This window comes from Anguilla rostrata, chromosome 2, assembly GCF_018555375.3.
Source record: "Anguilla rostrata isolate EN2019 chromosome 2, ASM1855537v3, whole genome shotgun sequence".
Lineage (NCBI taxonomy): Eukaryota > Metazoa > Chordata > Actinopteri > Anguilliformes > Anguillidae > Anguilla > Anguilla rostrata.
In genome coordinates, this window is record NC_057934.1 from 19,766,266 (window position 1) to 19,787,951 (window position 21,686).

At 43.1% G+C, this 21,686-nt stretch overlaps 1 protein-coding gene across 1 annotated transcript in view; it reads left to right on the forward strand.

Moving 5' to 3' along the window:
• The first annotated feature begins 1,158 nt into the window (after positions 1-1,158).
• The window catches only part of LOC135247527 (protein kinase C epsilon type-like), a 52,920-nt gene continuing 32,392 nt past the window's right edge, over positions 1,159-21,686 (forward strand). The window contains exons 1-3 of the mRNA XM_064321067.1: positions 1,159-1,461; positions 1,947-2,334; positions 13,430-13,493. Of these exons, the coding sequence (XP_064177137.1) occupies positions 1,987-2,334; positions 13,430-13,493 (412 nt within the window). The 5' untranslated portion in view covers positions 1,159-1,461; positions 1,947-1,986. The remainder of the gene's footprint in view (positions 1,462-1,946; positions 2,335-13,429; positions 13,494-21,686) is intronic.

Genomic DNA, 21,686 nt, shown 5'->3' on the forward strand with positions numbered 1-21,686 from the left:
ATTTGCGCAACGTGCATGAGCCGAAAATTTGTTTCACTAATTAGGTTATCTATTTTATAGTTGGTTAACAAGCAGGGCATTAGCCATGTTGGATCGCATTAACGTTATAAAGCAGAATTTCATTGGGGCTGCAGTGCATGTTCCAGAAATGTTCTGGAAGATTACTTGTAGATTTCCATTTGGTTGTAATGAAAATAATATTTTCCGGTCTTATGTTGTTGCTCCATAAAGGCTTTGTCGAAATCATAAATATTTTCCATATCGTACACAAACCTACTGGAATTATCCCCTGATCGTTACCGTCATGGAGACGCAATTGACGACACGTGACTAGTACATTTAAATTATATTCCGAATTAAAGCAATACAATTGTAGATTTTATGATAGTTGTTAACATTCCTGATAAAATTATAACTTCAGTGATAACCCATAATAAAAAACTATCTTGATTGACGAAACTGAAGACCCGTTGATGTAATGCTCCTTGAAATGTCAATTTGCGTTCAAGGCACATAGATCTTGGAAGCCACTTGCCTACTGGAACGTTTGATAAAACGTTCGGTGAATTTTCTGGGAAACTGAAAAATAAATAAATAAATATAAAAAAAATCTTAAGTGTATACACGCAAAACGTAGTCTATAGGCTATATAAAAACGTGTCAAGCCTATTTGTGCAGACATTTTTGACTGTTGAGTCTTTCTTCCTTAATACTTCAGCCTCCCCTATACGCGTGTGCAATCGTATCATCTAGTGTGTCAGCATTAACTGATGTGTAGGGCAGTGGCAGTCATACGGCACAAGATTAAGGCATACGTTTTTGAACAGCGTTTTTAGGAACCTGCTTGTTTTAATACATGATCACATACAGTACGACAGAATCAAGTTTAAATAGATTTGATTGACTTAGTTCATGAAATTGGATTCGGAGATTAAATTGCTGTGAGTTGCCTAACTGTTGACCTGGCAATGATGTAGTTTACAGCAACCGTGCTCTGAGTACCTCAAAGCATGGCACTACACCAGTGGTATGGTTTCACATCCCCAAGCAAGCCCCTTTTGGCATGCATTTTGGTCCTGACGGCCGTTTTGCCCCGCTGGTTTGTACCGCGCCGTCTCATCTGTGCTGCTCCCCTCCTACGCAGCACAGATGAGACGGCGCGGCTTATAACAGACGTGTTTTGCGCATGTCCTGCAGTAACATTTACAGACAGGGAGGGAGAGATAGAAAAAAAACGTAGACTAAGACATCCGAACAGTAAATCTAGAATTCCAGAAGCAGGCAAGCATTTGATGAGGTGTATGAGAGGTTACCACACGAGAATCACAACATAGACGTGTTGCTGTGATCATTTTAAGACCATTCTATAGGAGAGGCGTCCCGAGTGCACGGCACGCGGGGCTGGAATCCCTCTCCCTCCCACCGCCCAGACGAAGACAAGAGGTTGAGAAGGCTTCGCTGGTGAGGAGATCCCGCTTTGGTTTATTTTAAAGAGACTGCATGGGAAGAAAGTACCCAGGTTATATTTTTATTTCAATTGGAAATGCTATTCTCCGATCGGTCCAGCCAACATTCAGTGATAACATCATTTGAACTGCTTTCAAGGGAAGACGAAAATTAGTAATAGTAAACGCTTATATAACTACCAAACGTGCTTATCATTCGCGAACATATTAGGGAAAGATATCCAAAAAGTAAATTCGCACTGGACTGTTAGACGCTGATTTTCACGCAATTTGTTTGTGAGTAACGTAGTGAGAAAGGGTCTGTTATTTCTCAGTATATGCAAGGAAGTAATCGCATGCAATCACTTGGTGTCGCAAGAGCTGAAGGGGGAAACCCCCTGCATTCTTGCATGCATTAGCGTAGGGGAAATGTGTACATAATGCACAAAACTGTTTAAAATCGTTTGAAGTGACGGGAAATAAGCTTTGTTTTATTTTCAGCTGTGCTACATTGAGTCAAGAGGAAGACCGCATCAGCACCATGGTGGTTTTTAATGGGTTGCTGAGAATAAAGATTTGTGAAGCTGCGGACCTGAAACCCACGGCTTGGTCTCTGAGACACGCGGTTGGGCCGAAGACGCAGACCTTCTTACTGGACACCTACATTGCCCTTAACGTGGACAATTCTCGAGTGGGCCAGACATCCACCAAGCAGAAGACTAACAACCCAGTATGGAACGACGAGTTTGTCACGGAGGTACAAGACGGGAGGAAAATTGAACTATCAGTATTTCACGACGCGCCGATAGGTTACGATGATTTTGTGGCCAATTGCACCATACAGTTTGAGGAGCTGCTGCAGAACAACAGCAGGCACTTCGAGGACTGGGTATGTCTGTCTCTAGTCTCTGCCTCTTGCCTCGCGATGGAACCTGAGATTGATGATATGTTTATCTGTGGTGAACCTATAGTGTCCCATGCAGTTTGTTTCTCCCTACACGGCAGCTGTCACGAGCTTTCGGGCGGTGGGAGGTGGATATTTCCTGCAAATCAATGTAGAAACTGGAGTAACACTTTCTTCAGCGTAACAGCTTTCTTGTAGCACTGTAGAATTCGAACATCTTCATGACGAAATCGCATCTCTGTCCACTGACATTTGAACGCCTGCTTTTGGAACACATTTTTGCACCATAGTGGTAGTCCCTGAAAAGCGCAGGGACCTAGATAATATATGATTGCGTAGTGGCGGGGGTGGGGCTATTTCGGCGCGCAGCTTGTCATAAATAATGTGGCCTCGAATGTCCTTCCCTCACATAGCAATGTTTCTTTTTTTGTCAGCGCGCAACACGGTGACGACCTTGTCTCAGATCCCACGCGCTTGCCTTGTTTTTTGCCTGGTTTCCCACAGTCGGTGGAATGGTGGATCAATAATAATATTCAGGCGGAAGAGTGACACGTTGACTTTCACCGTCGCTGTCCTTGGCCTGATGATGCCCTGCCTGGTTGTTGGCGTTGCGCTGTTCTCTCCAGGCGAGCAGATCCAATGAACAATTAAAACCAAAGCACATATCCACAACCTGGAGGCTAACTTGGGGGTCAGGACCAGTACCAGGCATAGCTGTTTAAGGTAGTGTCAGTTATGCACAGGTGCCTTCAGTTAGAAGCATGTCTCTGCAAGTATCAAGAATGACTGAAGCGCTCTTTCACAGTTTATCAGGATTTAGAACAGGGATTTATAGCTACTAGACTGCGGGGTATGTGTTGGAGTGGACGTGCTGTGGCACAGACATGGCACTGCATTTTACTACACTCAAAAAAGGTGCAGTGGGACCAGGGGCACCACCACAGACAAAGTCACACTTTGGGCCCCACCATCTCAGAAAATCCTATGTTCAAATACTTTTTGAGTGCCCCTGTCATTCAGGGCCCTTGGAATTGCCTTAACGTCCTTCTCCCCCCCACCCTCCCCTTATAGCACCCCTGAGTGGGACAGTCGTTCTGTATTTACACATTGAAAATGTGAAATTTGCATTAACACTTCTGTCAGAGGTGGATTTGTGTGTGCTGAATGTGAAACAAAGCCTGTCACGATACAGACCATGACTGCATCACCGCTCCCACCCCTTCCCCAGAAGCCAGACATCATGGGAAAGGTCAGATTGTGTAGATTATGCATCAGTGCACCACTGACAGATCAGGTTGTTAATGGGTTAGGCAGAAGACACATGGGATGGGGGTTGGGGGGCAGTCTATTTTTGTTTCCTGGTATTCATCCATTGCCCACAACACTTTGTAGAGTGATTGGCTGAGGCATTTCATCTCCTCCTTTTTTTAGTCACAGGGAGAATTGGGACACTCATCCATATTGTCTCACCCAAATGGATGGGGTATGTGGAATGGTTTGGAGGCTGCAGGAACTCTCAGACAAAGCCTTACTTGACTTTGGGGTCAGAGGGAGCGATATTGCCAGATGCTTGGTTTTCCTTCCCAAATTCCTCCACCCCTATACACTCCTGTGCAGAATTTCAGAACTCCCGCCCTTCCACCATGCCTTCTTTTCAAAACCTCCTATGTCCCATTGACTCATATACACCTGCCCCTGAACTGTACTGTGTGCATTTTTCAAAATGTCCTACATTTTTTGGATAAACCAAGCTCTCTGGCAGCCCTGTGGGAAAGAGACTATTGCAAATGGCAATTAGTTGTGATGCCTTGTGATATGGCAATTACTTGTGATTCCTTGTGATGTAGCAATTACTTGTGATTCCTTGTGATATGAAAATTACTCGTGATTTCTTATGATATGGCGATTACCCGCGATGCCTTGGGAAGACAGGCGGATTCCGATGGAGAGGGTGCTGTAATCAAAGTCGGGTGGTGCTGATGTAACATGGCACAAGCTGTCATGACACAAGATGCCACGTTGTTGTGACATCATTGTCTTTGACGTCATGACTTCCCAGTTCTGCAGCTTTGTTCCTCTGCCTGTCATGTGCCTGGCCAGTGCGGATTGTGTCTGAACCCTTATTTACCACTGACGGTGGCAAAGGGCACCACATGCTTCTGAGAGCATATGTAAATGTTCTGCATCGTTCCAGGTGTAATCTTCATGCGTAAATATCAGAGCTACCTGCAGGGACGCCATGGGTGCACCCACAGCCTTCACTGCAGCGATGCCTGGTCCTTGCATGTTAGACTGGTTTCCGAGCTCAGGCTCAAAGAGGCAGCTCTTTCCTCTGCTGCCAGGAGGCTTCAATAATTCACATCCTCCCCATTAGCTTCATTGTTGAGCCTCTGGATCCTCTGTACTTGGGGAGAATGGCATTGGCTCTCATTTTAAGGACCTCATTATCATATGAATGGGGCTGCAAGATTGAACCCTTATCTGCGGATATATCTACTTCACCGATTAGCTGCTTATTACGAGGCCCCAGCTGTGGGAAGGGACAGGAACAACCAGCCCAGTCTGCCTTCTCAGTCTTCTTTTCACTGTTTTTAACCTTATGTCCCTCCTTTGTCTTGTACATTTGCACTTTCTTCAATTGTCCATGTATGTCGTGTCTTTCTGTTTTGTTGTTGGGCGTGACGCTCCCTGTTGTACAACACCTGTTTGTCTCAGTTTCCCCTTCAGTTTTTTGCACTGGGTCTTGCTCTCACCGCAGAAGTTGATTGTGTTTCTTCCTTTTTCCCATACATGGCTGTCCATTATTGGCTGCATTGTGAGACTTATGTACCATTTTGGAATCGCTCAAAAAATGTCTTTCATATAATTTGGTCATAGGGATCTGGGGGGGTGGGGGGTGGGGGCTGTGTAAGAATCAATAATAATTAAAAATATTGTGCTACTTATTGTACTACTCTACGTTTTACTGTAAGGCTGTCCAGTTTTTTGAAGTGGCATGGCTGGCCCTCGGAGACTTAAATATCCAGGAAATAAGATGACTCGCCCACCCCTGCAGGGTTGGTTTCTATGAAAAAGTAAATCCTGCTAATAAAATAAATCTCTTGTGTAAATTTATTGAATTTTGTATTATCCCCAAATGGAAGTACTGCTTTGTGCATAAGTACAACCACAATGATAAACAGGAAAGCGCTTCTGCAAAAGACTCCCAAAAGACATTATAATGAGCATTCCCAGATGATGTGAGTTTTGGCAATTTTGAAATGAATGTTTCTTTGATTGTATCTCAGAATAATTCCTTCACATCGTTTCTTAGAAAAAGTCCACTCATATCCGGTGGACTTTCCATTTAATTCCTTCATGTATTCTCGTTTATTTTGATTCATTTTTTTTTATCTGGCATTTTTGGTTTCTGTTCATCTTTGCTGTATTGGGTATATTGTTTTCCATTGTGCTTTGGGGATTGTGTGAAGAGTTGGCTGGCTGACTTGACCCTTGCTGATGTTTCCAGCTCTTGTGCTAATGGATACTATCTGTGAACTGCAGAAGGTGATTGGTTGATTGGTTGGCTGGGGGGTGGAGATTTGTTGATGGCTGATGTCAGAGGATTGGTCATTTGGAAGGGAAGGGGATTGTTTATTTATTTATCTATTAAAACATTCATGCACTGACGTACATACCATACATTGTATCCAATTTAGCCATTAGCTAATTTCCATGGACAGTCCCATGATAAACGGTTCTATGCTGTCTGTTAAAGAGTGAAAGGGGGTTTGTTGGTTGTCTGGATGATGTCAGTAAAATGAGAACAGCCAGATCCATATGCATGTCCTTGTAACAAAACTGCAAACAGTAGACACCCCAAAACAGGGTTTGTTGGTACAATTAGATATTAGGATAAAGGCTGTCAAGGATAAAGGGATAAACCAAGTGACCAAATTAAAATAATGAAATTATAGCAGATTTAAGAGAAAAAAAGAGCTTCGTTCAGTTTAGCTGTTGTTTTGGCTGAATTTATTTTGGGTAAGCTGATGGAGATGGCTTCATCGTGTTTGACAGGGAGTTGTGGTTGTCTCAGTCACCAAACGGTGGACTTGTTTATCCCTGGCCTTACAAAACCCTCAAAAGAAGTGGGCTAATCCGGGGTTTGGGTCGGATCTGCTCTCCTTGGCACACCCTGTTTGTTCCTGTCCCCCCCAGAAGGTGATGTGGCAGGGGTGATGGATTTAACGGAGTGACCGTAGAGAAGACATCAGACCCACTGATGAACTATGGCAAAGCTGAAACATGAACATGTATGGCTTTCTATATTTGGTTTACATTAAATTTTACTGCAGAAAGTAGTCTCTCTCTCTCTCTCTCTCCCTCGCTCTCTCCCTCGCTCTCTCTCTCTCTCTCTCTCTCTCTCTCTCTGTCTCTGTCTCTCTCTCTCTGACTTGCTCTCACAGCCTAGCTTGCTCTGTCTCTTTGTGCTTGGGTATCATAAGCTTGTGTATGGCCTGTGAACTGGAGCACGTGATGGTAACGGCACCCTTCACCTTACTGTACATCGAAGTCAAAATGCATATCGGCGCTCATTGCTGCAACCTCTACTATCTATTCAGGACAACGCAGACAAGCTTGTGCTGTCCTCTGAAGCATGTGAAGTTTCCACTGCTTCTAATCACGAGGTCAGCGGCCTGCACTGTAACTTGGGGGAACAGCGAAACATGGGCACATAAGCTGTCTGTTACGTGCCAAGATTGCATATAAGAATCGTAACTGCACATGGATGTATGGTTCCGCCGCGTAAGTAGGGGAACAATGAAACGCACGCACAGAAGCGATGTCGGCATTGTGTCCGGGTAGATCTAAACTGACGCGCTTTCATTCTGTCGGGGGAGAGAATGAGTGTGCAGTCGAGCGCGTGGTCGTGCATGTCGTGCGTCACTTGGCCCAGTGTCATGTTCTGGCGGTTGGGTGCAAAGGTTGCTGCCCGATGCTGGGGAACTGGGTCGCCGTCTGGCTAGAGTGGCACTGCTGGCTGGAGCTCAAAGAGGCCGAAGCCGTATCGCTGTCGGACCGCCCTCTTCGGGCTCTGATGCACAGTACCCTGAGAAAGGGAACCAGCCAGGCCCACATCTGAGTGTGCCTGGACCTACGCAAACTGAATTTTGAGAGAGAAAGGAAAGGTCGCTATAGGCTATTTCATATATACTGTAGTCTTGGAAACATTACATTACGTAACGTTACAGACATTTACCAGTTGCTATTATCCAGAGTGACTAACAAAATGTTAGTGCATACTACATAATTCCAGTAAATCTAACTGAATTGAACTGAGGGTGAGACAAAGTTATAGAGACAGAAAGAGTGGCAGGGAAACCAATTTTTTCCCCAAATGAAGATCCCTCAGCAGGTATTAAAGTTGCAATGTTGAATATGTTGGGCTGCAGGAATGGTTTGTGGGGCTGGCTCCACTTTGATTTAAATATTTTGATTTAAATGTAATATAAATACATTTATATTACTGTATTAGTCACTTCCTTAGATCAGATTTATTGGCTTGAGATATAGGTGCTGTTTATGTGGCCATTGTAGATGGCATGGTATGATTGACATAAAATGTCAAATTTAAACACTTGGCGTAATGTCTTAGCTTACATTTACAGATGGAAAGGGAAGGTGATGAGGATTACACAGTATTCTTGTGTCGCATCATGTGACAAACCCCTTAACACTAAATAAATGAATGGAAGTTTTCTCTGGTATGCAAGGTATGCGGCCCTCGGTAAAGAATTACTGTGAGTGTCAAGTTAATGAGGCTTATGACTTGAAAGAAGCTTATGATCTCATAATGTCCTTGAGGGAACAGGTGATGTAATAATAAATTAAAATGAATAGAGTATGTCATAATCTGTTCTGCCGGAATGATTAATAAAGGTGGGGTACATTCAGTAATTAAGCACTCTATAGGAGGGGATAGGATAACACAATTATGTTCTCTTATATGTATGTGGTTTTTGTAGTATGGCCAATATTTGTGTGTGCTGAGAATCATGTGCGTCAGTTTGTGTATGCGTGCATGCAGGGCCGGCGTGCATGATGCCTGGGCCCGGGACAAAATGTTTCAATGGGCCCCGCCCCCAATCAATGGCCAACATTTATGAGTGAGGATCACTCTCTCTCCTGGCCCCCCACCCCCTAGGCTGGGCCCGGGACAACATCCCCGGTTGTGCCCCCCCCAGACCTGCGTGCATGCATGTGTGTGAGATAAAGAGTGAGAGCGATAGATTGAGTGAAAGAGAAAGAATGATAAAAGGGGGTGGGGGATATACTGGGTGGGATTTTCTCTAATTTACACTTCGTATGAGATCAAAAATTCATTGCTTTCTCCCCCAAAAAATCTCTTTTTACCCCCCTAAGCAGCACAGACCTTTTTAACGAACATCTAGGGGCTCTCTTTGCTGTTCTAGTTTGCGCACGGAAACTGAAACTTTCTCTCAACTTGTACTGTACACCCACGCATGCAGTCATGTGACTCACTCCTCCATCCACCCCCACCCCCCTTCCCCCCACCCCCAGCCTGAGAAGCTCCTCTTCCTCAGCGGATACGCTCCCTCAGTACATACAGTCTTAAGCATTCGTTCATTTTTCAATAATTAGCTTCATTATTGCAATTTTATTTTAAATTCACAGAAATTTTATTTTAAATGTGTAATATTATTGGCCCACTTGAGAGAGGGCAGAGAGAGGCAGATCTGAAAACAGCCCATAACGCAATGCAAGAGAATTAGCTATGTGTGAGAAAATGGAGAGGTGGACAAGATACTGGATACTGGAGCTGGAACATCCCAGAATACTGTTCACTAGGGACATTTTTCTGTTTTGCATCTTTTTTGTTTTTTTGCACCTTGGAATTTTGAAACAGAATAATAATAGTCTTGCAATAAGCAATATCAATGATGGAATTGCTATTTAGGCCAGTGTCAGAATTTATGTACACAAATTAGGCTATGTCTTGCTAATGACTGGACAATACAGTTGTTTTAACAAATGTAGCCTGCTGGGAAGACTCACTGGCCAAGTGGGCCCTATGTAAAAATAAAGAGATGATGATTTACCATATATCTGGAGATACAGTGCCACATTTTATTGCTAAATATAACATTAAGAAGAAAATATCATCGACGATAGAGGGTATTTTTCTGAACCTTTTTGCTCAGGGATTTAAAAAGGCTACTAGCCTCAACAATGTGCTATCAAGTCAGGCACAAGCAAATTATACAAAAACCATTGCTAATTGTATTTATTTAAAAATATGTATTTAAAACAGATCACACCTGAGTTAAAGTGAGAAGTGCAGAGGTTTAAATTGAGTTTTAACATCAGAGCACGTCAGTTAACTTGCAGCACAGGCTTTGCTTCCATCAGGAATCACTGAACAGATCTGTGCTGAATGCATGGAAGTGGCACATGAGTCCATTGAATTATTTGCAAACAAAAGACTAACTGGAAGAACTACTGAACTAACCAATGAACAAATCACTGAATTGATCTTTCTAGCGAACTGAATCAAATGACTCAACTCACTGAGTGTACCTGCTACTAGTCTTCACGCAAAACTCAACTTCTGTGCTAGCTTAGCGCCGTTAAATGGAGATTTGAACAAACTAGATTGTGAGCTAGCTCATTTGGCTTGCCAATGGGCAGGTGGGCAAGCTTTATTGTAGAGCACTGAGCATGTGTGTTTGTGCATGTGAGCATGTTGTAAGTTAGAGGATGGTTGCATATATAAATGATAGGGAATTGGCATGTGTATCTAAGTCTCATATATTTCTCTCTCCTGTGGCTTGCCTCTACGGACATTTACCTACTGACTCTGTACATAGATAATGCGCTTAACTCACTTTTTTTACCTGCTTGCTCCCTGACAGCCTTTATACTGTATTACCTGAAGTCCAGGCCCTACATTCTCACTTATTACCTGTGTTTATGTTCGTATTTTCATTTTCATATTCTTTATATAGAGCTGTTTTGCCTCTATTGATTTTCTTGTCGGATACAATAATCCAAAGCAGCTACCACCGCAGTTTGTGTAAATCACTGCCCAAACACATCACACACCCCTGGATCCCGTGGTGAAAGCTATTGAAATAACCATCCGTGTTTGCCAGATTCTCAGTCTTAGCCTTTGTTGAGGACGTAACACCTTCTATTGTTCTTCTGTCATTGAGGGCCAGGTTCTTTTCCGATGTGTCTGTACTCGGTGATGTTCTTTCTCTGCTCTGACAGAGGAAAGAGCTGGTTACTGGGCCTTGTCTGTTTTGGTGCCTGGTTCGTTTTTTTTCATTTTTTTTTTCATCCTGACAGGCTGAAGAGGTTGTGGTTTGTATGACAGTTTGGTTTCCCCTGATTACATCTGGTTTGCAGTGTTAACTGGAGGCTGGGTTGCCGTGTGAGTGATTTGGTCTGAAATTGGCCCACGTTGTGGCTGTATTATGTCGAGCAATCTACTGGAAAATCCACAAACTGCCAGTGTGTAGAAACAAATTAACGTTTTAGGATAATTCTATAAATATGTTATTATCTGTATCTCTATTTTTATTATCTGGATAACCATGATGTGTATCTACCCACACAGTCCTGACACATCCACCCACCGTGTCTATGTGGAAAGGGAACATTCTGGAACAGAAGATTTGATTCGCTTGTAGTTCCTTCCTTTCATTTCCGGAGTTGGCATAGATAGATGCTAATTAACTCTTGCCAATCACTGGATTTTCTGTTTGAATACATTTTTTAATTGTTTTGTAACACTTGGGTTTTCTATCAGGTCCAGCAACACCTCTCCATTCCATCACAGAAGCCTACGTTTAATCAACATTTGTCCTAAACTAATTTTCTTCAGAAAGTTTTGCTAATTTAGTCCTTGATTGCTGAACTCACCAAGCAGTGTTTTTAAGAAACTTTATTTTAAAAGATAAGGGCAAATGTTGATTGAATTCAGGCCTAACTCTCAATAAGAACTTGATAATGTGTAATGTGGTAATGGTGAGATTTGGAACCAGGAATGTAGCTGTTTTATATTACCAAGTTCTTAGTGATACAGTAAGTTTGTTAGTAGGTTAGTCAATATTTTATTAGATTATATCCTACCACTGTTCATTCGTTTTTTAGTTACATTTACTATCTTTTATAATGCAATTTTTTTTCTTTTATTCTGTTTTATGTATATGATTTGGCAAAGATATACTGTATGTTTACTATGACAATAAAGTGTGATTGTCATTATGAGCTCTTATCAGGGATTAGATCAGTGTCACACTCTTGTTTTTCTAACATTCACACATTTAATTGTATATCCCACCGTTTATATTTCTCACCATCTCTCTCTCTCTCTCTCACACACACACACACACACACACACACACACACACATTCACACACAGTCATAAGTAGATAGTAGACAGTGTGAGTGCAGAGTTCTGTGCCGGTAGTGAGCCAGCCAGACCAACGGGGGGCAGTGGTGTGATAACCATGCACAGAATGCCTAACAGCAGGCTGTACCCTTTATGAAGACACACCTCTGTAGGCTTACGATCCTCGACCCTGCTGGTGCCATCTGTGCGTCCAAATTCAAAATCGTTGTCTGTGAATCACTCTACAAGCACCTATGATTTGTCACTTTTGGTGTTGGTCACATGGTTGCAGTGCAGGCGGTCCTTGAAGACCAGGAGTCTGTGCAGCCTGCATTCTGATTGTTTATTCTTAGTCCTGATCACTGTAGCAAACCAGCTATTAGGGCAATGGTCAAGGCAACAATGCCCAACAGAAATTAGCATGAAGACCTAATCAGAGCTGCAGTATAGAGCAGTGATCAGGACAGCAGTGCAGAGTAGTGTCAGAGCTGCAGTGGGGAGCAGTGATCAGAGTAGTGTTGGGGAGCAGTGGTCAGAGCTTCAGTGGGGAGCGAGCAGTGGTCAGAGCAGCAATGGGGAGCAGTGGCATCAGTATGGACCAGTTGTTAGGACTACTTCAGAGCAGTGGGTAAAGCTCTATACATGTAATGTATGAATGGCTGACTGAAGGTTCATAACATGGGCTTTTAGGTCATACATGAAGCTCAGTGGCGTCCAGAAGAGTATCTGCAGATCGCTAGTTTGGACTTACATTGGTGGGAGCATTCAAACAGTTTGAAGGTACACACGTTTTATCTGAGCCTTTTGTTACCCAGTACTATATATGACATAATTTTTATATTTTCAGCTTTACCCTCTATGGCCTGGGATTTTTAAGCAGTTGTGCTCAGTTCCACTCAAACCCCTCTGCCATCAAGCGGAAAACCCCACTCTCACCCCAAAAAAAGGTTTTGCGGGAGGGGTTTGAAGGTTTCAGGTTCACCCGTTAGTTAATCTGTGCCCGACCGGTTGACGATCAGTGTAGGTTGGCTCCATGTTCCTCCTCCACAGTGCCATCACCCAGACGTTATGTTTCAGGACCGTTCCCCCGCATCTAATCGAAATGGATTTCTACCTCCCCGAAGGTGAAATTGTGCATTTTTGAAAGCTCTCTGTTTTCGCAGCCCGAGCCGTGTCCCGGGATTAGTCTTATCTCTCGAGCGGGCGGGTGTGGTGGGTGGTTCGCCCCGCTGGAAGGCGCGTGGGTTCCCTTCCACTGTCAGCCCAGCGAATAAATAAATAAATAAATGAAGCTGAATCCCCTTACACGCTCTGTCTTCTCCGCCTGTCGTCAGTGAAGAGCCTGGGCCCTGCTGGAGTGTAGGCGGTAGAGAAGTGAAATCCTTGTTGGCCGCCTTACGTATGAAGGACAGCACGGATTCTGTCGTTTACGCTGTCATCGGTCTCATCGTCCACTGAATGTGTTGTCTGATGCGGATAAACGACGATTTCTTGTTTGGGTCAGCAGTACAGTAAGCGCACAGTTCATTTTCCCCCTGGGCCATTATAAACTCCAGTGCCCCAGCACAGTGATCTGGGCACTGTGCCGTAGAACCTGCTGTGAAAATCTGAATGTGCAGTGGCTTATGTATTGTATTTCTAAATCCCTCTTTTCTGTCTCCCTCTTTTTTGCGACACTGCAGATAGATCTGGAGCCGGAGGGGAAGGTGTTTGTTGCCATTGAATTGTCGGGATCCTCCTGCGAAGGTAAGGACAGGCGTTCAGGCGTTTATCGTCCTGCCGTGTCAGCGGTTTTCAGGAGTTGAGGTGCGTCGTCGCTGCGTTGAGGTGCCTTGGTGCAGTGCTCAGATTCGTCGCTGTGTTAGTGGCGTGTTGTAGTTTGATGGTGTGTCATTAGCTGAGTCTCAGAGTTTTATGCTCAGAAAATTTGAGTGTTTAGAGCAGGGGTGCCTAATCCTATCAGAAAAAGGACGGTATGGGTGCAGTTTTTTGTTTTAACCCGGCACAAAGATTAGACTTGACAAGGTCTTGATTGAAGACCATGATTGGTTAATTCGTTGAATCAGGTGTAGCGCTGGGCTAAAACAGAAGACACAATCTGCACCCACACCGGCCCTTTTCAGATAAAATTGGACGCTTCTGGTTTCAAGGACGAGGATGTCTGGCAAATGAAATACACGAGTCTGCTGAACAGGTTATGTCAGCCACATGGGGACCACAGAGACCAAGTGCTTCTGTAAGTGAGGCGACTGAATTTTTAGCCCGAAGGTTATAACATATGCCCTTTGCCTGGTCCTCAGTGATTCAAAATTCAGCTGTGAAATTCTGATGAGAAGGAAAGCTTAGATTTTGCTCCTGAGGGGCTCAAGGTATGAGGTTATATTTAAATAAAGTAGATTTTTTTGCAAAATACAATGAAAAAATCTTTCTTCGGATAAAGCAAAAATCTTTCCTTCAGTTTTCTTAAGGTTTTTTTTCAACAGAAAAATGTCAGGTTCTTCTGAGTGAACCTAAAATCTTTCGATTGTGAAAACCCTTAGGGCATTAGTTGCTCATGTCTGATTGGCTGTGGCACCTTTGCCCTGGTTTCTGATTCAGTGCGGGTAAATGGGGACGAGGGGGGTTGGGAAATGCAGATATGCAAGGACACCCCCTGAGGCTCTGTTGTATGTGGCCCTGGTTATGGATCCCAGCCCAATTTCCATTGGATGGATAAGCAACGTGTCTGTTTGCAGATGTACTGTATACACAGTTATATGGCATTGGGTGAAATCCACAGATGTTTTATTTGCTTTGTAACAAGGCTGCTTGTGCTATCTCAATGTTTGTTCCCCTCCTATTTTACTTTTTGTTACTATTGCATACATTTTATACCACATATTTGGGTTTGCAGGTGTTTAGGAATTCAATTATAACTTTTAATGTATCCTATTGATATAGATACTTACCTATTCTTTGACAATAGCATGTAGAATACATTTATAGAGTCTGTAGGGATCAAATGTAGCCGATGTATCCAATATGCTATTATTTCAAAATGTGTATTTGATATTTACATTATTTGGTATGCCCCGGCCCATGTGACATGATGTAGGCCTAACCATTATGTGGCTAATCTGCTAAGTGGTTTGCAGTCCTAATTTAAAGGCACTTTCAGTATATAACAGTGAAACTGAAAAACATTATGATATTTGTTTAAAACTACGATTGCATTACTTTTGCCAGTTAGTATTCACATTTAGGAGAGAGAGCAGAGAGGGGAGGAGGCCCCCCACACAATATACGAGTGGATCTTGCAGTTTAGCAACCCCTTCCCTAACCCCTACGCACCGGATTTATGATGACCAAAAAAAAAAAAAAACCCACGACACTGTGAAACCCATAGCCATTGCAACCCACCACTGACAGGTCAAAGCAGACAGCGGGTTCTGTGATAACAGCGATGAGATGGAAATGCTGCTCGTGTTTTCACAGATAGCAGGGGGTCACTCGATCCCTCCTGCTTGGTGATGAAGTCTGGAATGGGGGGGGCGACTCTGAGGCAGAGAAGCTATTTTTGACCCCGCCCCTGGCTCGCCGATTGAAAGCACTCAGTTCAGACCCTGAAAGGATGAGGGTAAAGATGGAAGACCCTGTTGCGGTGCACAAATGGTTGATTAATAGCGAACTCCTTCCAAACGCATTTCCCGGGGGCTTGCTTTTTAAAGTTCAGGCCTCACTGGTTCAGTGCATTCCAGATATATTCTTGTCCATACATCCATTTACATCCATTTAGAATGGATGTATGGACAAGGGCGGGCAGTTCCATTCCTGCAGGGCCAGTGTGTATGCAGGTTTACATTGTCACCGATTACACCAGCCAGATTAGCTGAATACACTTATTCATGATCTTATATAAAGAATTGTAGCTAAAATATTAATTACTAAATGATTGGGCTAATTAAATAATTAAGGCCAGACCAGTTGGTTTGTTAAGTTAAGGCCCCGGTTGCCCGTCCCAGATTTAGAAGTATAATGAAACTCATTTTAGCTATGCATTTTTTGCTTTTTTCAGGCCTGATTGGCTTGCTATGCTGCCTTCATCACTCATCATATTGTTGCACTGAGATATTTATTAGTGCTGTCTCACCTGAGGGGATATGACAAGTTTAGTCACCAAATTGTGATTATTTAGGGACTGAAATATTTCAAATGCATGACGCACATACTCTTCTGATTCACAGATTATCCAATCGGTTTGAGTCAGGCGGTTCACACATTCAAACCGCTTTGTGAACTTCCCCTTTTCTCCATCCTTCCTGCTTTGATTGATGCATTCATTCATGTTCCCCAATTTCACTGATGTTTCACGGGTGCAGAAATAGGCTTGATTATTTTTTTAAACCGGTGCTGCAGTATAAATTCACACATCAACACGGTGAGGGTGGTGGGCACACTTTCTGCTCTCCTCTGAGACGAATTACACAGATTTTCTAGACTAACCAGATGGTCTGCTCACAGTAGAGTTCCATCTGTGCAGGAATGCAGGAGCTGACAGTCTACATCTTGGGTACTGGCTTGCTGATTACAGCTGGGTACTTCTATTTGAAAAAAAAGTTTTAACTCAAGCATACAAGACAGTGTTAAATTTTAAAAATCAAATAGTTTGACATTCTTTGTTTGATTTTTGTGAGTTTACACAAGAATGAGACATGACAGGTAATTTGGAATTTGTACTGGTGGTGCGTGTGTGTGTGTAGGTGTGCTTGTTGTGGGTGTGCATTTAGGTATGTGCGTTCATGCATACCTTATGTGTGGGTTTTTGGCTGGACCGCAGCAGGGAATGTCTGTGACTGAGTGAGTGATGAAGTTACACCATTGGTCGGCCGGATGAAGTGTGTTAGGTTCACCCATATACTAGGTTTTAACCTGGCCTTGTTGTTTGTTAATTGCGTTCGTGCGTGTGAGTGTGTGTGTGTACATGTGCTTGTTGTGGATGTGTGGTTTTGTATGTGTGTGCGTGTATGCATGTGTGCATGCCTGTGTTTGTGTGCATGTGTGTGTGCTTGTGAAAACCCTTCAAAAAGCCTGTCAGCATGGAGGTGCTGCTGACCCCAAGATGTAACTAAACTCTGTAGTTCTTAAACTGTGACCACTGGGTTGTTCTTCGCCTCCCTCCCCATTTTCTTCATCGTGTGTGGAGACAGCATGGACTTACTTCCTCTTCCTGGCAAGTTTTCAACTGTTCCATATGTTTGATTATTGAACCATTTGTGTATTTTCGTACCCATTTATACGTACTTGATTTGTGTAGGCCAAGAACCATCTGTCTTTTGTGATTTGACAGTTATTTGGCCTTCCCCATGGTGATGGATGACAAAGGGATTTTACATGTGGGTTACCTCATTTTTATTCCCTTGTGAAACAGGAAGGCCACAATACAATAGCTTAAGAATGAGATGAATGAGAACTTTTTTACAGGTTGATCTTTGTTCAATTTTATTTAAAAGGCTCTCATTTTGACCCCTACTCTCTTAGGAAACAATAGTATTATTTAATAAACCTAAAACAAAAAGATTTTTTAAAGAATAGAAGTATATCCTTTCTCATATATTTTAGCAAAAAATATACAATGAGCGCCGTAATGTTTCGGACATAGACATATTTTTGTACTCCAACAATAAAAAATGTGTAATAAAGCAATTAACATGTGGTTAAAGTGCACATTCGCTTTTATTTAAGTGTATTTTTATATACCTTGGTTCCATTTTGTAGAAATTACAACATTTTATACACAATTAGGGCCATTTGGACATATACATTTCTGCCATATATAATCCCTGGTCATGCTCTGCCAGGCATGGACTGCAGCCATCTTCAGCTCCTGCTTGTTTCAGGGGCTAGTTGCTTTGTCCTATAATTTCTACATGCTGAAACCAAAGTGTATACATGTATAATACCCTTTAATAAAAGCTGAGAACCTGTGCTTTAAATACATGCAAATAGTTTACTTATAAATCTAAAATTGTGGAGTACAAAGGCAAATAAAATTTTAAAAATGTCATTGTCCCAAACATTATGGGGCTCACTGTAGCTCCTTATTTGTGTTGTTCATTAGATGCATCCTCATTTTCATCAAAGGTGCCAATAATTCTGGACCTGACTGTGTCTGTGTGTGTGTTTGTGTATGTGTGCGCATACACCTGTGTGTGGGCATATGGTATGCCTATGTGGGTGTGAAAGTGTGTATATTTGTACTTGTTTTTACTGTCGTGTACATGACTGGTGTATCTCGGTTTTGGTTAGCTCTTTGTGAAGTGGTGTCGGGCCAATGGTGAGGGAAAGCACTCCTGACTTTGCTGGCTGAAAATAGTAGATGGGGATCAGCTGAGGATTAACGACACTGTTGTCTGGACCTTCACCCCCGCCTTCATGTTCTGATTGGATGGAGCATGGTGGCTCCTCCCCCTGGCCCTTAACCTGACCCTTCCTGTGGTTTGCACTGATCACAGCTGGGTGAAAGGCAGTTGTTCAGCCTCTTCACGGCTGTATGGGAATGGGACCAAGGCAGATAGGAGGAGATGCAATGTCAGAAAAAGGTGTTAGAGCATGGGTCTGCAACATTGGTCTGCCGGTTTTTGTTTTCACCTTAAAATCCGTACCTAATTGAGACCCATGTAAACAGCTGAAGTGACCTAACTGTCTAATCAACTGCTCTAATTGGTTAATTAAGTGCAGAGTAATGGGGAGAACCAGCAGAGCATGTGGTTCTCTAGGAGCAGGTTTGCAGATGCCTGTGTCAGGGAGGTGGTGAGGTCAGAGAGAGATGGTGCCAGGAGACTGCCGTGTGTCCTTTGCCCTTTCGAATTGATTCCAACGCGGGGTGTCCCCTGTGTCCAATCTGCACTCACCAACGAGATCAGATCCATGGCAGACAAAGGAGGCTGACCTGCCCCATGCTCCTTATCCCTGCCCCCCCTGCTCTGTACTTTTGGAGCAACCCCCTGTCTCATCTTTCACTCCATTCTCTACCATGAAGATTTGCTCTTCCCCTTCATGAATATAGCATAATATATTTTAGTCCCCTTTTACCAGCCAATGCGGCATTTCCTTTGGTCAATACACCTGTACATTTTTCAGTAAGTACGACAGAGTGTTTGAACACTGTTTAGTATTTTTCGAAAGGACGCCCGACACATTTGTGAAAATTAACTACAGTGCAAGAGGAAATGCACCTCCCCTCTGTCAATGTGGTCACATAGCATGTCCTGTTCTTTGGGGAGGTGTTCGTAGTTTGTTCATCGGTGGTTTTCAGGGCCATCTTTCTCCATGTATCTTTCGCTCAGCGGCTCTATTTCCTGCCATCTTCGCCTGTTAGTCCTGCACCAGATGGCTGCTTATATAATTCTATTTTCGTACCGTTCCCTCACTGTTTGATCCGCATAATATCATCCTATATATACTGGCGGTGTTTCTGAAGCTTTTCCGAATGTGTGTGTGTTTGTGCGTGTGTGTGTGTGTTTGCTTGCATACGTGTGTGTGTGAGTGTGTGCCTGTGTGATTGTGTATGCGTGTGCGTGCGCTCCCACACAACCAAGCAGGGCCCTGGAATCTCCCACAATCCCCTTTTTGTTTGAGTAGCGCATCCTCTCATTTGCATTCTTCACATCTTCCCCCGTGGGTTTGTTCGGTCAGTCTCTGCAGGTCTTGGTGAAGGCTGTGCTTGACCACCTCTCCACTAGCCCAATACCACAGTAGGAGAGGAAAGAACGTGTACCCTTCGGATGAACACATTCAGTCAGTTATGTTGTCATAGCATTAAAATTATTTCAGCACATAATTTGAACACCTGATTAACTTGGAGGACTAACCAAAAAATATCAGTGTTTACCAAGGCTAGCCAATCAGATACAACTGAAGGACATTGCAACAAAATAATTTTTTAAAAATCAGTAACATTTGAGAGGCTGGAGATCTAGTCTTGTGTCTGAAGACATGCAAGGCATGCATAATCAGCAAGTGAGTCCAGGGAAAATCCAGAAAATGTCTTAATGTTATTGCCAATGGTTTTATTTGTCTATTTGTTTGGGAGAAGCTCTCATCCAGTCAGAATTACTGATCGTTAAAGAGAACTGTACAAGGTACAAACACCAAAAGCGCAAGTTTAATAAATGATGAAGCACATGATCAAAGTGCTGTGTATAACCTTGTACTTACCCTCATCTGCAGGACTTTTGCTATGATTTAGAAACTAATTGGTTCCAAGTTGGGTCCATATACTGTAGCTATTCAGCTATGCTAGAATTGGAGTAATTCACCATCCTGATTTCACTCAAGTTTACTGATAGAGGACTTGGTATGCGTTGCTTGGTTTTTTCTTGGTCGATCACAATCATATCATATAAGTTTTACCCCTGTGCTGTTGTTCAGTTATTTTTCAGAATGAACCAGCAGTTACGGTGGAAGTATACTACCCTGGGATTTTAAGTGCAGTGCGTTTATAGAAAATTTTGCCTACTTTTTTCATCCATTATACTCAACAATAGTAGGCAAGTATGCTGATTCGGAAACCGCCTGGTCGTGACTTAAAAATGGTCACCACGGTTACAGTATTGTACGTACAGCACATTGATGAATATCAAACATTTTATGGATGTTGGTGAAACCATATACGTGTGTCATAAGGATCTTTTTGAGATGCCGTGTGAAGAGCTACGGTACTCTTATTACTGAAAATAACACCAGCAGCAGCCGTACCACCACGCACTCTGCTCCTGCCGACTGGCTGAAGCTAAGCAAGTGTGGGCTTGGTTATTACTTGGATGGGAGACCACCAGGGAATACTGAGTTGCTGCTGGAAGTGGTGTTGGTGGGCCAGCAGGGGGCAATCTTCCCTCTGGTCAAATAAACCCCAATGCCCCAGTGCAGTGACGGGGACACTGTGCTGTAGGAGATGCCGTCTTTCGGATGAGACGTTAACCGAGGTCCTGACCCACTGTGGTCATCAAAGATCCCATGACACTATTCGCAAAGAGTAGGGGGTTCCCTGGTGTCCTGGCTAAAATCCCAGTTCTGGCTCTCGCAAAAACTTGCCGCCTAATCATCCCCTGATTTAATTGGCTAAAATAAATGTTCTCTCCCTCCAGTGGAGCTGCTCAGTGGCCAACAATAGAGGATTGTGGTTGTACTGGGCAGCTCCCAGGTGTGAATGAGTGTGAAGCAGGGTGTTCCTGCAAAAGAGCATCCATGCTCGGCGAACCTACCCTGGGTAAATAAAGGTTAAATAAAAAATAAATAAAACACACACAAAAACCTGCAAATGCATGCACAATGGGCCTCATTCACGAAACTTCTCTTAAATTATTCTACCTTTTGTTCTTAAAAATGTTCCTATGAAAAACACAATATGAGATTCATGACACATATGCAGACCTTTGTTTTTGTGCATATCCCAAGTGTATGAGATGATGAATGCTGGCTGTTTGCAAATTTTATGCACAGTCTTGTTCATGTGATGTGCATCAGGAAACCACTATGAACAAATACAGATAAGAAAAAAATGATTGCCAACATGTTGTTGGAAACATTCTTACATGCAGTTTATGATCAAATGTGATCGTACATATGTTTCGTGAATGAGGCCCAATGTGTGTGTGTCTCTCTCTCCTGTGATTATACTGAAAATTGGAGCAGTGAAATATGCCTTCTCCAGGGGGAATGCTCCTCTGTAATTAATCTTATCAGTCTCTAGGGGGCACTACTTTGAGTGTTCACTACCTGATGGATAGAGAGAGGAGGGGAGTGCCTCTTACTCCTCCCACCCATCACTGACATAGAACTCTGAAAGGCTGGAGGTAGGCTCATTGGAGTTGAGTGTTGCCTATCTAAGGTGAAATCATTTTGGAATTGAAGAATAGAGTAATCAAATTCTGTAGGAGTAAGTCTGTGATGTTCACTCTG